The sequence below is a fragment of the Oncorhynchus tshawytscha genome, linkage group LG12 (assembly GCF_018296145.1).
Source record: "Oncorhynchus tshawytscha isolate Ot180627B linkage group LG12, Otsh_v2.0, whole genome shotgun sequence".
NCBI lineage: Eukaryota > Metazoa > Chordata > Actinopteri > Salmoniformes > Salmonidae > Oncorhynchus > Oncorhynchus tshawytscha.
Window position 1 is genome coordinate 10,772,456 of NC_056440.1, and position 15,899 is coordinate 10,788,354.

Genomic DNA, 15,899 nt, shown 5'->3' on the forward strand with positions numbered 1-15,899 from the left:
TTGATTGATTTGCATTTCTCTCTCTGTTCCAAAGCTTGCCGGGATGGAGTCGGGTTATGCCTGTTTCTGTGGCAACGACCTGGACCTGCGTCGCCATGGCCAGGCGCCCAGCATGGAATGCAACCACGTGTGTTTCGGTGACCACACCCAGCCTTGTGGGGGAGATGGATGGGTCATCGTCTTCGACAGTGAGTAGGACATCATTTGCTTCGGTCTGTGTAGATGTTTGACAGTGAGTAGGACATCATTTGCTTCGGTCTGTGTACATGTTTGATAGTGAGTAGGACATCATTTGCTTCGGTCTGTGTAGATGTTTGACAGTGAGTAGGTCATTTGCCCTGGTCTGGTCCTCTACACATGATCTAAACCAACTATAAACTTCCCACCGGTGCTTCTATGGTGCTCAAAATAGTTATATGGTGCTTCACCTAATGTGTACAAAGTGGAGTATTTTCTGGTGCATGGAGAAATAAAACTGTATTTTCAAAAGATGACATTCTAGTAAACTGACACGTCAATACTCCACCCACCATTGAATAGATGATCTCAGAACCAACGTTGAAAAGAAATCAGATAATCCAATATGGAGGGATCGCACCACCACTCTCAAAACGTACTTATTAGAACGGTCATGTGAAGAGAATGTTATATCTCTCCCTTTGTTGTCAAAAACAGTTTGCTGATTTTGGCTGAACAATACATGCTAAATTTCTGTTTAATAGGCTACACAAGCATCCGGTTTATGGCAAACAACTGCTAGATAATGGGAGACAGCTGGGAGGCAGCTGAACATGATTACAATAATGATCAAATGTGTCTTGCACAATCCAGTCTCATCTTTCCACTATGTGTTGAAAACTCTTCATTCCACTCTGAATCATTTTTAAAATTGTACCTTTATTTAACTAGGCAAGTCAAGAACAAATTATTATTTACAAAGATGGCCCAGGAACAGTGGGTTAACTGCCTTGTTCAGGGGCAGAATGACAGATTTTTACCTTGTCAGCTCAGGAATTTGATCTTGCAACCTTTCGGTTACAAGTCCAACACTCTAACCACTAGGCTACATACCGCCCCACTAGGCTAACTCACTAGACTAACCACTAGGCTAAATACCGCCCCACTAGGCTAACTCACTAGGCTACCTGCCACCCCATCATTGAGAGAGTCTGTTGTATGTGATTTCTATAATAACTCTGACAACATATGAGTCTCTGGGGGAGTTGTATGACAGGGTTTAGTTCACATATGAGTCACTACGGGGAGTTGTACGACAAGGTTTAGTTTACATATGAGTCACTAGGGGGAGTTGTACAACAGGGATTAGTTTAGTTGAGTAGGATCTCCATTAGGTACTGCACTTGCAGCAGCTACTCTACCTGGGGTCCACACAAAACATCAAATACACAACAGAACAGCTATAGGCTATAACAACATAAACACACACACCTGTCTGAAAGACTTACAAACTTTGCACAATGCAAACGTCAACAATGAAACCGTTATTAAGTCAACTGTTTTCCGACTGTTTAACTCCAGCTCGAGTGGGGGCATGCGGGGGTAACTACTCTGCGCCCTCTGGGGTGGTCTACTCCCCTGACTTCCCTGATAAGTACAGGGCCGGAAGGGTTTGCTACTGGACTGTCCAGGTACGTCTTGGATCTTTACTCATTTACTGTTACGGCCCTCCTACCTCCTCTCCTATCTCCTCTCTCCTCTCTCCTACCTCCTCTCTCCTACCTCCTCTCTTCTACCTCCTCTCTTCTACCTCCTCTCTCCTACCTCTACCTCTCCTACCTCCTCTCTCTTGCCTCCTCTCTCATACCTTCTCTCTCCTACCTCTACCTCTCCTACCTCTACCTCTCCTAAACTTCTCTCCTACCTCCTCTCTCCTACCTCTACCTCTCCAATCCTCTCTCCTACCTCTACCTGTCCTACCTCCTCTCTCATACCTCCTCTCTCCTCCTCTGTCTCCTACCTCCTCTCTCTTACCCCCTCTCTCATACCCCCTCTCTCATACCTCCTCTCTCCTACCTCTACCTCTCCTACCTCCTCTCTCATACCTCCTCTCTCCTACCTCTACCTCTCCTACCTCCCCTCCCTACCTCTACCTCTCCTACCTCCTCTCTCCTACCTCCTCTCTCCTACCTCTCAATGAAACCATTATTAAGTCACAGTTTTCCGACTGTTTAACAGCTCTGGGGGCTCTCCTACCTCTCCTCTCCTACCTCTACCTCTCCTGCCTCTAGGGTTTGCCTCTACCTGGCCTCCTCTGTCCTAGGTCCTCTCTCCTGCCTCTTCTCATTTCTCCTACCTCCTCTCTTCTACCTCCTCTCTTCTACCTCCTCTCTTCTACCTCCTCTTCCTATCTCCTCTCCTCCTCCTCTCCCTACCTCTACCTCTCCTACCTCCCCTCTCCTCCTCTCCTCTCCTACCTCCTCTCTCCTACCTCCTCTCTCCTACCTCTACCTCTCCTACCTCTACCTCTCCTACCTCTGCCTCTCCTGCCTCTACCTCTCCTGCCTCTACCTCTCCTGCCTCCTCTCTCCTACCTCCTCTCTCCTGCCTCCTCTCTCCTACCTCCTCTCTCCTACCTCCTCTCTTCTACCTCCTCTCTTCTACCTCCTCTCTCCTACCTCTACCTCTCCTGCCTCCTCTCTCCTACCTCCTCTCTCCTACCTCCTCTCTCCTACCTCCTCTCTTCTACCTCCTCTCTTCTACCTCCTCTCTTCTACCTCCTCTCTCCTACCTCTACCTCTCCTACCTCCTCTCTCTTGCCTCTCTCTCATACCTTCTCTCTCCTACCTCTACCTCTACCTCTCCTACCTCTACCTCTCCTACCTCCTCTCTCATACCTCCTCTCTCCTACCTCCTCTCTCCTACCTCTACCTCTCCTACCTCCTCTCTCCTACCTCTACCTGTCCTACCTCCTCTCTCATACCTCCTCTCTCCTACCTCTACCTCTCCTACCTCCTCTCTCTTACCCCCTCTCTCACCCCCTCTCTCTACCTCCTCTCCTACCTCTACCTCTCCTACCTCCTCTCTCATACCTCCTCTCTCCTACCTCTACCTCTCCTACCTCCCCTCTCCTACCTCTACCTCTCCTACCTCCTCTCTCCTACCTCCTCTCTCCTACCTCTACCTCTCCTACCTCTACCTCTCCTACCTCTACCTCTCCTGCCTCCTCTCTCCTGCCTCCTCTCTCCTGCCTCCTCTCTCCTGCCTCCTCTCTCCTGCCTCCTCTCTCCTACCTCCTCTCTCCTACCTCCTCTCTCCTACCTCTACCTCTCCTGCCTCCTCTCTCCTGCCTCCTCTCTCCTGCCTCCTCTCTCCTACCCAATATCCCAGTCCTTTAGTTTGCTGTTCGTTTTTTTTCTTTCAGTTTCTTGCCTATTGTAAATTATATTTGGGTTTCAGAGAAGCTATATATAACGATATAACTCTGTATTAATAATATATATATGGTTTCTATATGTCTAATTATTCTTATTAGGTCCCTGGAGCCTCCGTGATCCTGTTTAACTTCACCTTCTTTGACATCTCAGACCAGACAGACATGGTTGAACTGCTGGACGGCTACACCAACCAGGTTAGATGTTATTACCCTTCTTTTTATTATCTCCAAAAGTATTTATTTATCTCCATTAGTCATTGTATTTATTTTATTTGTGCTGTGAAGGACGTTGTATTGCTTCCTTGTATGACATGTGCTATACGTTACAGAATAAAGTTTGATTGGTTGATTGATTAATCAGGTGGTGGCGAGGTTTGACGGTCGTACCCCTCCCCGGGAGCTGGTCAATGTCACTGGAGACTATGTTATCCTCTACTTCTACTCAGACCGAACCAATCAGGCACAGGGCTTCGCTGTCACGTATCAAGGTGGGTTCTCTCTCTCTCTCACACTCACACTCACACACACACACACACACACACACACACACACACACAGACCAAACCAACCAGACACAGGGTTTGCTGTCCCATATCAAGGTAAGAGACACTTAGACATGCTGTAGCAGGGGACTTTTACTAGTCAAATCAACAGGGTGACGTTCTATTCAAACTCCCTGTCAGAGTAGATTGGAGGTATTGTTCTCAAATCTGGTCATTAACATGATATCACCCACACGGCGGTTGTTTGGAGGTTGTTTGGAGGTTGTCTAAACAATTGTAACAAGTTGTTCAAAAAAAAAGTAAGTTTTTATAGTAGCTAGGATAGCAGAGGAGATAATCATTTACAGACCTCTCTCTCTGAATGATTTCAGTCCCAGCAGCACACCGACTGGACCACATAAAGACACACACAGAGAACCACATGAAGAAATTCATTTCTCATTTCTCTCCGGTAGTTATAATGTGAACAGGTGCAGGCTGACATCCTGGTATCCTGGGTACCATGGCAGGGTTTTGCATAGCAACCACGCCACCCGCCCGAACATCCGCCCGCACACCACACACCACGCACACACACACACACACACACACACACACACACACACACACACACACACACACACACACACACACACACACACACACACACACACACACACACACACACACAGCGAGAGGTAGAGGGAGGACAGGCACCTTTTCTCTTCCCACTAGCCTCACAGCAGCAGGTGATATTGGTGTTGCATATTTAAATGTTTCGTTTTTCTAGGAACACGTACTAATTCGCAGGGTACATGTTGTTGCATAGCAAGCATTGCTTATATCTAGACATGCTGTTATTGTGCATTCATTAATGATGCTGGTATATCTGTGTATTTTATCAACACATTATCTTTATTCTCCTCTCAATCTCAACCCACGTTTTTATCGCACTTTATCATAATAGAATCAAAGTATTTACAGATAAATAGAAATTCTCTGTTTAGACCAAACTGTTGAAAACATCCACAATTGTTTCAGGTCCATTACTTTAAGGAAAGCAGCTCTCAGCACTACTCTCTCTGAGTTAGTGGATATGGTTGACATTATAGCGAAGAGCCTAGAGGGCTATAAATCACATACACAACCAACCACACACAACCACCCACACACCCAACCACCCACACACCCAACCACCCACACACAACCACCCACACACCCAACCACCCACACACAACCACCCACACACAACCACCCACACACAACCACCCACACACAACCACCCACACACAACCACCCACACACAACCACCCATACACAACCACCCATACACAACCACCCACACACAACCACCCATACACAACCACCCATACACAACCACCCACACACAACCACCCACACACAACCACCCACACACACCAACCACACACAACCACCCATACACCCAACCACCCACACACACCCACCCTCACACAACCACCCACACACAACCACCCACACACACAACCACCCACACACAACCACCCACACACAACCACCCATATACAACCACCCATACACAACCATCCATACACACAACCACCCATACACATGACCACCCGCACACCCCACCCTCACACAACCACCCTCAAACAACCACCCTCACACAACCACCCACACACAACCACCCACAAACACAACCACCCATACACAACCACCCACCACCCACACGTAACCACCCACCCACACGCAACCACCCACACACAACCACCCACACACAACCACCCACAAACACAACCACCCATACACAACCACCCACCCACACGTAACCACCCATACACAACCACCCACCCACACACACCACCCACACACAACCACCCATGCACACAATCACCCATACACAACCACCTACACACAACCACCCATACACAACCACCCACACAACCACCCATACACAACCACCCATACACAACCACCCACACACAACCACCCATACACAACCACCTACACACAACCACCCTTCCCCAACCACCCATACACAACCACCCACACAACCACCCATACACACAACCACCCATACACATGACCACCCACACCCACACACACCCTCACACAACCACCCACACACAACCACCCACACACACACAACCACCCACACACACAACCACCCACACATAACCACACACACACCTAACCACCCACACACAACCACCCACACACACAACCACCCACACACACAACCACCAACATACACAACCACCCACACACACAACCACCAGCACACACAACCACCCACACACAACCACCCACACACAACCACCCACACACACACACAACCAACATACACAGCCACCCACATACACAACCACCCACACACACAACCACCCACACACAACCACCCATACAGAGAGTGAGAGCTACAGAGAGAGAGAGCTACAGAGAGAGAGAGAGAGCTACAGAGAGAGAGAGAGCTACAGAGAGAGAGAGCTACAGAGAGAGATACACAATCCCCATACTTTAACGATGTCAGCTTCTCCATCCTGAAGGGGGAGATCAACTATTTCCAGACCCAGGGACATGTACTAGTCTGTGGTGACCTAAATGCCAGAACTGGACAAGAACCTAACACCCTCAGCACACAGGGGACAAACACCGGCCTGGAGGTGACAGTATTCCCTCCCAAATATGCCCTCTTAGACGCAACTATGACAACATAACCAACAAAAACAGGTCACAAGTCCTGCAACTCTGTCACATGCTGGGTCTGTGCATAGTCAATGGTAGGCTTCGAGTGTTCGACTGTTACGGTAGGTACACCTACAGCTCATCCCTTGGCAGTAGTACTGTAGATTACTTTATCACTGACCTCAACCCAGAGTATCTCAGAGCGTTTACAGTCATCCCACTGACACCCCTATCAGATCACAGAAAAAACACAGTCTATCTGAACAGAGCAATACTCATGAGACATCAAAGCCAAAAGAACTGCATAAAATTAAGAAACACTATAGATGGAAGAAAAGTAGTGCAGAAACCTACCAAAAAACAATGAGACAACAATGAATTCAATCCCTTTCAGACAACTTCCTGGACAAAACATTTCACTGTAATAGTGAAGGTGCAAACGTGTCAGTAGAAAGCCGAAACAGTATATTTCACCTATCCGCTTCCCTATAAAATATTTTTTTTCAAACAGACAACCGAAGAAAATGAACAACAATGAGAAATGGTTTGATGAAGAATGCAAAAACCTAAGAAAGAAATTGAGAAACCTGTCCAACCAAAAGCATAGAGACCCAGAAAACCTAAGTCTGCGCCTTCACTATGGTGACTCACTAAAACAATACAGAAATACACTACGGAAAAAGAAGGAACAGCACGTCAGCAATCAGCTCAATGTAATTGAAGAATCCATAGAATCTAATCACTTCTGGGAAATTTGGAAAACACTAAACAAACAACAACACGAAGAGTTATCTATCCAAAACGGAGATGTGTGGATAAACCACTTCTCCAATCTTTTTGTCTCTATAACAAAGAATAAACTGTAAAAACATATACATGATCAAATACAAATCTTAGAATCAACTATTAAAGACTACCAGAACCCACTGGATTCTCCAATTACATTGAATGAACTACAGGACAAAATACAAACCCTCCAACCCAAAAAGGCCTGTGGTGTTGATGGTATCCTCAATAAAATGATCAAATACACAGACCACGCATTTTTATTGGCTATACTTAAACTCTTTAACATCATCCTCAGCTCTGTCATCTACCCCAATATTTGGAACCAAGGACTGATCACTCCAATCCACAAAAGTGGAGACAAATTTGTTCCCAATAACTACCGTGGGATATGCGTCAACAACAACTTTGGGAAAATCCTCTGCATTATTATTAACAGCAGACTTGTACATTTCCACAGTGAAACAATGTACTGAGCAAATGTCAAATTGTAGTTTTACCAAATGACCATACAACAGACCACGTATCCACCCTGCCCACCCTAATTGACAAATAAACAAAACAAAACAAAGGCAAAGTATTTTCATGCTTTGTTGACCTAAAAATGGAATGAGGGTTTGCTATGCAAATTGATGGAAAGTGGTATTGGGGGAAAAAAACATACAACATTATAAAATCCATGTACACAAACAACAAGAGTGCAGTTAGAATTGGCAAAAAAACATATTTCTTTCCACAGGACTGTGGGGTGAGACAGGGATGCTGCTTAAGCCCCACCCTCTTCAACATATATATCAACAAATTGGCAAGGGCACTAGAACAGTCTGCAGCACTTGGCCTCACTCTATTAGAATCTGAAGTCAAATGTCTACCGTTTGCTGATTATCTGTCCCCAACCAAGGAGGGCCTACAGTAGCACCTAGATATTCTTCACAGATTTTGTCAGATCTGGACCCTGACAGTAAATCTCATTAAGACAAAAAATAATGTTTTTCCAAAAAAGGTACAGTTGACAGAATTCAGTAGACATTTCCCCAATATACAACGTAAAACACCAGATAATGCATGCAGAGTAGAAGTAGGCCGTTTCCCGCTAGTGATCAAATTCCAGAAAAGAGACGTTCAATTCTACAACCACCTAAAAGGAAGCGAATCCCAAACCTTCCATAACAAAGCCATTACCTACAGAGAGATGAACCTGGAGAATAGTCCCCTAAGAAAGCTGGTCCTGGGGTTCTGTTCACAAACACACCCAGATAGAATGCTTTTTGGCCCTAAACTGAGAGTACACAGTGGCAGAATACCTGACCACTGTGACTGACCCAACAGTAATGAAAGCTTTGACTATGTACAGATTCAGTGAGCATAGCCTTGCTATTGAGAAAAGTCTCCAAAGTCAGACCTAGCTCTCAAGAGAAGACAGGCTATGTGCTCACTGCCCACAAAATGACGTGGAAACTGAGCTGCACTTCCTAACTTCCTGCCAAATGTATGACCATATTATAGACACATATTTCCCTCAGATTACACAGACCCACAAATAATTCAAAAACAAACCCAATTTTGATAAACTCCCATATCTACTGGGTGAAATACAACAGTGTACCATCACAGCAGCAAGATTTGTGACCTGTCGCCACAAGAAAAGTGAAGAACAAACACCATTGTAAATACAACCCACATTTATTTATTTTCCCTTTTGTACTTCTGTTGTGTGGAGACAACTCAAACTATTTGTTTACTTCTGGTGACTTCTGGTGAAGATTCAGTCTGGTCACCAGTCATGGTAGAGATAAGGAATGAGATTAACTTCCAGCATGTTTTGTCATCTCATAAGGATATATAATATTTTCCTGATTTAGACATCCATGTCTTGACTTTTAGTATTTTAATGACATGAAGAAAACCAAGTGTTCCTGGTTTGGGGACAAACGCAGCAGCAGCCACAGGTAGACACATGGACACATTCTGATGTGTGTTGTTGTTATTATTGTTGTTTCAGCTCTGAGAGGGTCCAGGCCTATGGATGAAGAAGAGGAGGAGGAGGAAGAGGACACCAGTACGGTGGAGCCTCAGTTGGGAGGAGCAACGGAGAAAACTAATGGTCGCTCCTCACAAATCCTCTACGTGATAACATCCAGTCCTGGTAAACCGGAGCACAACATGCCAGGTCAGTGGGTCGGACCCAACGGTACCAACGGATACACCTCTAGTATGTAGACATCATCATCTCTCTCCATCCTTCCCCTGTCTCTCTCTCACCATACCTTTCTCTCTGATAGGGGTTGGTACTATTTCTACTAAGGAGGCTTCGGTCACAGGGCTGTACATTAACAAAGGGCATAGGTAATGCCTAGTAAATCCTTTTAGATTGAACAGAAGGCTTTCTCCTATAGGGTTCCTTGTTATAGCTACCTGGTCTCACTATGTTTTTATGACATGTGCAAGGATGTATTTAACAAGTTATTGTTCACCATGCACATCATGTGTTATGAAGAAGGTGTGAGACCTGGGCCAAATACTGTCAGATATATAACGCTGATGTAATAACGTGTGTACTAATATTTTGCCCTCAGAATATGTTCTGATAAAGGTCTTTGGGGTAACGTGTGTGCTGGCAGTACAAGCATTATAGTAGTGTACAAACTCATATGGTCTAGATCTGAACAACTATTTTTGTTTTATAGCCCCCTTGTATATCTTTCTGATCTGAGGGCCTATAAAATGCCTCCAGATTCTCTAGAAGTGCTAACTGGTATGTATTCCTCTGAAGTGTCTGAGGTAAATTCTGTTTGTGTGTTGTCAGAGTGGACCATCTACACTCTGGCTGCTCTCCTGACTCTGACAGTCATTGTCATGGTGACCAAACTACTGCTTCATGTCACAGTCAAGTAAGTATCACATTTCCTGTTGTTCACTGTAACTTATGAACAATAAAGTTGTCAAGTATTGTCCTAAAACCTCAGAGTGTAACAGAAGTATAGTTGATGCCAAGTGATGTCTTTTTAAGGTTGTAAGAGCCACAAGCTAATGGAATGTATAACCTAATGTTACTATTCTCTGTGCGATGTCTCTGTGTCTCTCTTCCTCTCCTTCGCCCTCCTTCCCTCCCATTACCTTTTCCCTCGGGCCTCCTCTCCCCCTCTTCTCTTCCAGATCTCCCAACATCCCGACCATCAGTGGTTCAGAGAGCTGCAGCGGTCAGAGTTCTGGGTCTGAGCCCTGGATCATCCTCTACCAGCCCTCCACCATCTCTCTTTTCAAGAAAAAGCTAAAGAACCACCACGGAGACCTCAGCCCTCTGGTGGGCAACTAGGGAACTGCAGTCTGGTATACTACCGCCATCACTACTGAACCCTGTACCAGGGCCTACCGTACCAGAGCTAGCAACAGAGCTGGCCGCCCCAAATCAATGAGACTCCATGGGGCACTGAGCTACAAAGCTAACATGCTAACTAATGACTGATTCAGTGACTCACTGAGAGACTACTACCAAAATGGCCCAGACAGGGCTGTCTGTGTCTGCTGTGTACAAGGCAGGAGAGGAGAGTAGATGTACAAACAGCTCAAGGTGGACATTTTACTGCAGGGCACTCATATTCTTGGGGTTCTACTTCCATTGTCTCTCCATGGATGTCTGATAGATTATTGAAGTCCTCCTCTAAAGACAGGGGTTGGCTGGGGCCAAATCAGATTCCAGTTTCCACAGGACTCCTCCAGAATGCAGGTCTTCCATTGTAACTGTTTCCAAGTGGGGCACAAAATGACAGACTACGCATCTCTCCTCATTTAATAATCTGCGAACAACAAAGGGAGCCATGCATATTCCCTGTCAGTGACTGTGACTGGTGTCTCACATAGAAAAAGGGGGTTGAATCCTGATCGTTATCAAGGGACGAGGACATCAACCCCGTCATATTACGGTACATGTAACTCTGACTCAGTTATGTAAGTACAATTAATACCACTATGGACAATCGGCAGTTATTCAAACACCACAGCCAGCTAAGCCTGAAAGGGACCCCCTTTCCTCTCGGACAGCAATGAGTTACCTGTAATTATGGTGTGTTATGTAGGCCAGAGTTTGGTATAGAGAGAGAGAAGAGAGGTGATTTACCTGCTCTATCTGGAGCAAGGAGAATAGATAGCATGAGTAAGTCCTGAAGAAAGAACGCATCTAAAAAAAGACATAAATACAGAGAGAAAAACAACACTTGCTCGCTTCCTCACTCTCTCTCTCTATGCCACACTGCCTCTGGAGGGAACCATGTCAGAAGTCTCTCCAATGACGGGGTGGATGGAGGGGGAGAGGGAAGTAAGTAAGGAAACAAAAGGAGAAGAAAGGTAGAAGAGGGTCGGGTGTAATTTAACAACTGCCGTTTTAAGGTCCCGAACAGTCATACGGATTCCCATGTAAAATAGCCTTTTGAGTGATTAAATATTAATATCACCCATAATATTTGTGGGGGATCGAAACGCTTGCGGATGGCTAACTACGAGGAAGTTTGAAACGCTTGCGGATGGCTAACTACGAGGAAGTTTGAAACGCTTGCGGATGGCTAACTACGAGGAAGTTTGAAACGTCTAACGCCTAAACGCAGCTTGAATACAGTGAGCAGTGTTGCAGTAAAATCATCTCAAGATAATTTGGTGAAACACACAACAACATTGACGTTGCATCAGTTATGTAAATGTTTTGTACATCTCCCATATCTCTTGTGATTCGATCCACAGCAGAACTGACGGATGTGTTGACATGACAACTACATCAGAGTTTTGAGCGTTCCATGCTGGCTGAAAACCTACCTAGCCAGTAACTAGCTAACACCAGACACAGATGACATAGTTATAGTTATCATAACATAGTTATCTTTTCCATAGATGAATAGGGTAGACTTTTAATTATATTTGCTGACACCCTACAGTCAAAGTTTGGCACCAGTAGAGTAGCTATCTAGCTATATAAACAACGCCCCTCCAAACACACTTTCTCCGATGTTGGTTACAAGGTGGTACTTATTTAAATTAGGTAAGGGAACGCTATGTTACCATTGGTGTATTAAAATGACTGAGTTAGGGTGATGTCAACCTTTCCCCTTCATAACCTCACCTCCTTAATCCAAGTGTTTGACCAGTAACCTTATGATCAAACTTAATCAATGTAGAAGTCATTTTTCATACTTTGGTCATCATACTTAGATCTGGTTTCATCCACTTTTCATCCAATTTTATGAAAAGCATGATTTTGACCTTTTAAAATAGTTTTTGAAATGCTCATAGGTTCTCTCTCTCTTGTCCACTCAGCTGTTGGTTCTGATCTGGTTTGACTGGCTATGTCCCAAATAGCCGATAGGGTTCTGGTCAGACGTAGTGTATTATATAGGGAGTAGGGTGACATTAGGAACACACACTGTGTTTAAGCCTTAAGTATCTTCTGCAAGCCTGCTACTGTAGGCTTTTCTCACTCCCTCTCCTCTCCTCTCCTCTCCACCCCTCTCCTCCTCTCCTCCTCACCCCTCTCCTCTCCTCTCCTCTCCACCCCTCTCCTCTCCACCCCTCTCCACTCCACTCCCCCTCTCCCCCTGCTCCCTGTGTTTCTGAGTCTATTAGTTGGGATCCTTGTCCACCCTATAACAGACTACGTCACCCTATAACAGACTGTCACTCTATACCAGACTATGTCACTGTATAACAGACTATGTCAATGAGAATTATAGTAGAATGGGTGAGACTTTGAAAATAAACATTTGCTTAATTTTCCCCCCACTTTTATTTTCTATGTGGTCTTGTGTCCTCTTGGACATTACTGAACATATTGTTCTCCTTACGTTGCCACTTGATTACAAGGAGGGGGTAAATCCTGTTGTATGTTGTGTAATTCAATGTGACATATGTCCTGCTATTTCAAAGAGATGGTGAAATCCATCAGTCGTTTGTGTACTTACTCATGAACTGCAACTTAGCTGGAGGGGCCCCCCAGCCCCCCCCCATATTCAGCAGCTTCAGATCCCTACATTCAGAGGGCTCAGCAGACCCAAACAACCTCACTCAACTCTCAGCTAAATCACAAATAATATGGGGTGGATGGATAAAAGCACTCATCGATAGTCCACTGTGTTAGCAGACAGCAGGTTAATGTCACTGTTTCAGTGTCCACTGTGTTAGCAGACAGCAGGTTAATGTCACTGTTTCAGATAGGTTAAACCATACCAATATGAGATATATGTTTATATATCAGGTTTTACATGTATAATAATGTTAGGATTCTATTTCTATTGGTCAAGCACTTTTCAGGTTGTCTTTCCCACCAATCAGAAACACAGTCAGAGCTGATTAATCTGGTTCAAAACGTTCATGCACTTGTAGCTGTAAAAAGATGTTCATCAAAGTTTTTTTTATTTTATAATTGCTTTTAGATGCTTTGCTAGTTGTACAATGATAGATAAATAGTATTTCATCCAGTTTGGCTCTTATCTCTTCTGGAAACCAAAACCATTTGAAATGTTACAGAAATCAAATCAAATGTTATTTGTCACAGACACATGGTTAGCAGATGTTAATGCGAGTGTAGAGAAATGCTTGTGCTTTTAGTTCCGACAGTGCAGTAATATCTAAGAAATAATCTAACAATTCCCCAACAACTACCTAATATACGGTTTTGTTATTCTGGAAACCAAAACCATTTGGTTCTGCACTTTTGGAAATCAAAACCATTTGAAACTTTACACAGTTCTGTTGTTCTGGAAACCAAAAGACAAACATTACATTTAGAGCACCTGCTGTAGCAAAAGGGTTACAGTTTATATGCAAAATTGTAATGGCTGTGTCCCAACGGCACCCTATAGCGCATTACTGGGCCCTAGTCAAAAGTAGGGCACTATATAGGGAACAGGGTGTCGTTTGGGATGGAGTCATTGACACATTGGAATGAGGGATAAGATTTACAGTAGCCTAGGTGTGCCTGTCAGTTAATAAGGGGGCCTCACAATGTAGGGAACGTTCGTCATTTTTCCCTCTGATGTTTGTCTGCTGGGTGACCTCATGTTTTACTTTGGAAGTCTGCTCATCAGTAACTCATGTTAATTATAGCAAGACAAGAAAGAGCACGTGCCCCTGGGTCTGTGCTGTTCAGAGCAGTTCATGCTGAGAGGTAGAAAGAGAGCGGAAGAGTGGGTAAGGGAGACTGAGGGTGTGTTTGCGTGTGTGTGTGTGTGTGTGTGTGTGTGTGAGAGAGAGAGAGTGTGTGTGCATGAAAGAGAGTGTATGAGAGAGAAAGGGAGAGCTTGTGTGTATGAAGGACATCAGAGAGAGGAGTCCTTGTTAAACATAGAAAATAATCTAATCTGACAGTTTAAATCTAGGAAGGCCATATCTGTTTGGATAGCCTGGTGAAAAATACCAACTCCATTCTCTCCCATGTCCTCCAGTCAACTGGACAATTCTACAGTACCTTATAATAATAAGGGAAGCTGTCTCTTCTTTTTAGCTGTTGTTCATCCGAATGTTACACGGTACTAGGGTTGCAAAATTCCCATGTTTTCCACGAATCCTGGTTGGAAGATACCTTGAATCAGGGGGTTATAAGGAGGAAATCCGGAACCTTCCAACCATGATCCGGAACCCTCCAACCATGATCCGGAACCCTCCAACCATGATCCGGAACCCTCCAACCATGATCCGGAACCCTCCAACCATGATCCGGAACCCTCCAACCATGATTTGTGGAAAACCTTGGGATTTAGGAAAGTTCCCAGAATTCTTAAACCCTACATGGTACTCTGTTCATGAGACGAGCAGTCCTATGTGATAGGGGGCAAACATTGGTTTTGACGGGGAATACTAAACATTGTTTTCATGAAAATTGTAAATGAAATAGTGAAATTTTAATTTATACAGTAAATTATTGTTATTTTGTATGTGAATGGAATCTAGTATTTTGTATAAGTGAAGTACCTTTGTAGTCTTATTTAATGTGTTTGCTAAATAAATACTGCATGCATGTTTCTTATCCCCATGTTGAGACTTGATTTTTTGGTCTGTCAATCCTGCATACAAGACATACCCTACTCATTTTAGGAAGACAAAATATACAGATCTTTAGTTCACTCTCTGGATTTACAACTGATGTACGGAACTAGACCTTGGTTATGTAGCCTACACGCAAAGAGAGATGCAAAGTAACAGAAGAATCTCACACTGGAGATATTATGTACAAAGAGAAAAATATTGTAGTATATAAACATGAACACACTCACTGTAAACCCTCAATGACATTTTACTATCATGAAGTACCTCTTCTTAAAGTTTTAAACATGTCCTTGTTTACAACGCTCTCTCCCAATTCAATTCAATGTAAGGGCTTTATTGGCATGGGAAACAAATGTTAACATTGCCAAGCAAGTGAAGTAGATTATAAACAAAAGTGATATAAACAACAAAAATGAACAGTAAACATTACACATACAGATGTTCCAAAAGAATAAAGACATTACAAAGTTCATATTATATATATATACACTGGTGTACTGATGTGCAAATACTTAAAGTACAAAAGGGACAATAAATAAATATGG

At 44.2% G+C, this 15,899-nt stretch overlaps 1 protein-coding gene across 3 annotated transcripts in view; it reads left to right on the forward strand.

Moving 5' to 3' along the window:
• LOC112236532 (kremen protein 1) overlaps positions 1-15,334 on the forward strand; it is a 118,314-nt gene extending 102,980 nt beyond the window's left edge. For 2 of the 3 annotated variants that reach the window (XM_024405124.2, XM_024405121.2), the window contains exons 5-11: positions 35-188; positions 1,540-1,649; positions 3,494-3,589; positions 3,756-3,882; positions 9,329-9,538; positions 10,133-10,217; positions 10,483-15,334. In XM_024405124.2, coding sequence (XP_024260892.1) covers positions 35-188; positions 1,540-1,649; positions 3,494-3,589; positions 3,756-3,882; positions 9,329-9,538; positions 10,133-10,217; positions 10,483-10,642 — 942 coding nt within the window. In that variant the 3' untranslated portion in view covers positions 10,643-15,334. The remainder of the gene's footprint in view (positions 1-34; positions 189-1,539; positions 1,650-3,493; positions 3,590-3,755; positions 3,883-9,328; positions 9,539-10,132; positions 10,218-10,482) is intronic. The other variant, XM_024405122.2, reaches the window with a different exon arrangement.
• Positions 15,335-15,899: the final 565 nt, after the last annotated feature.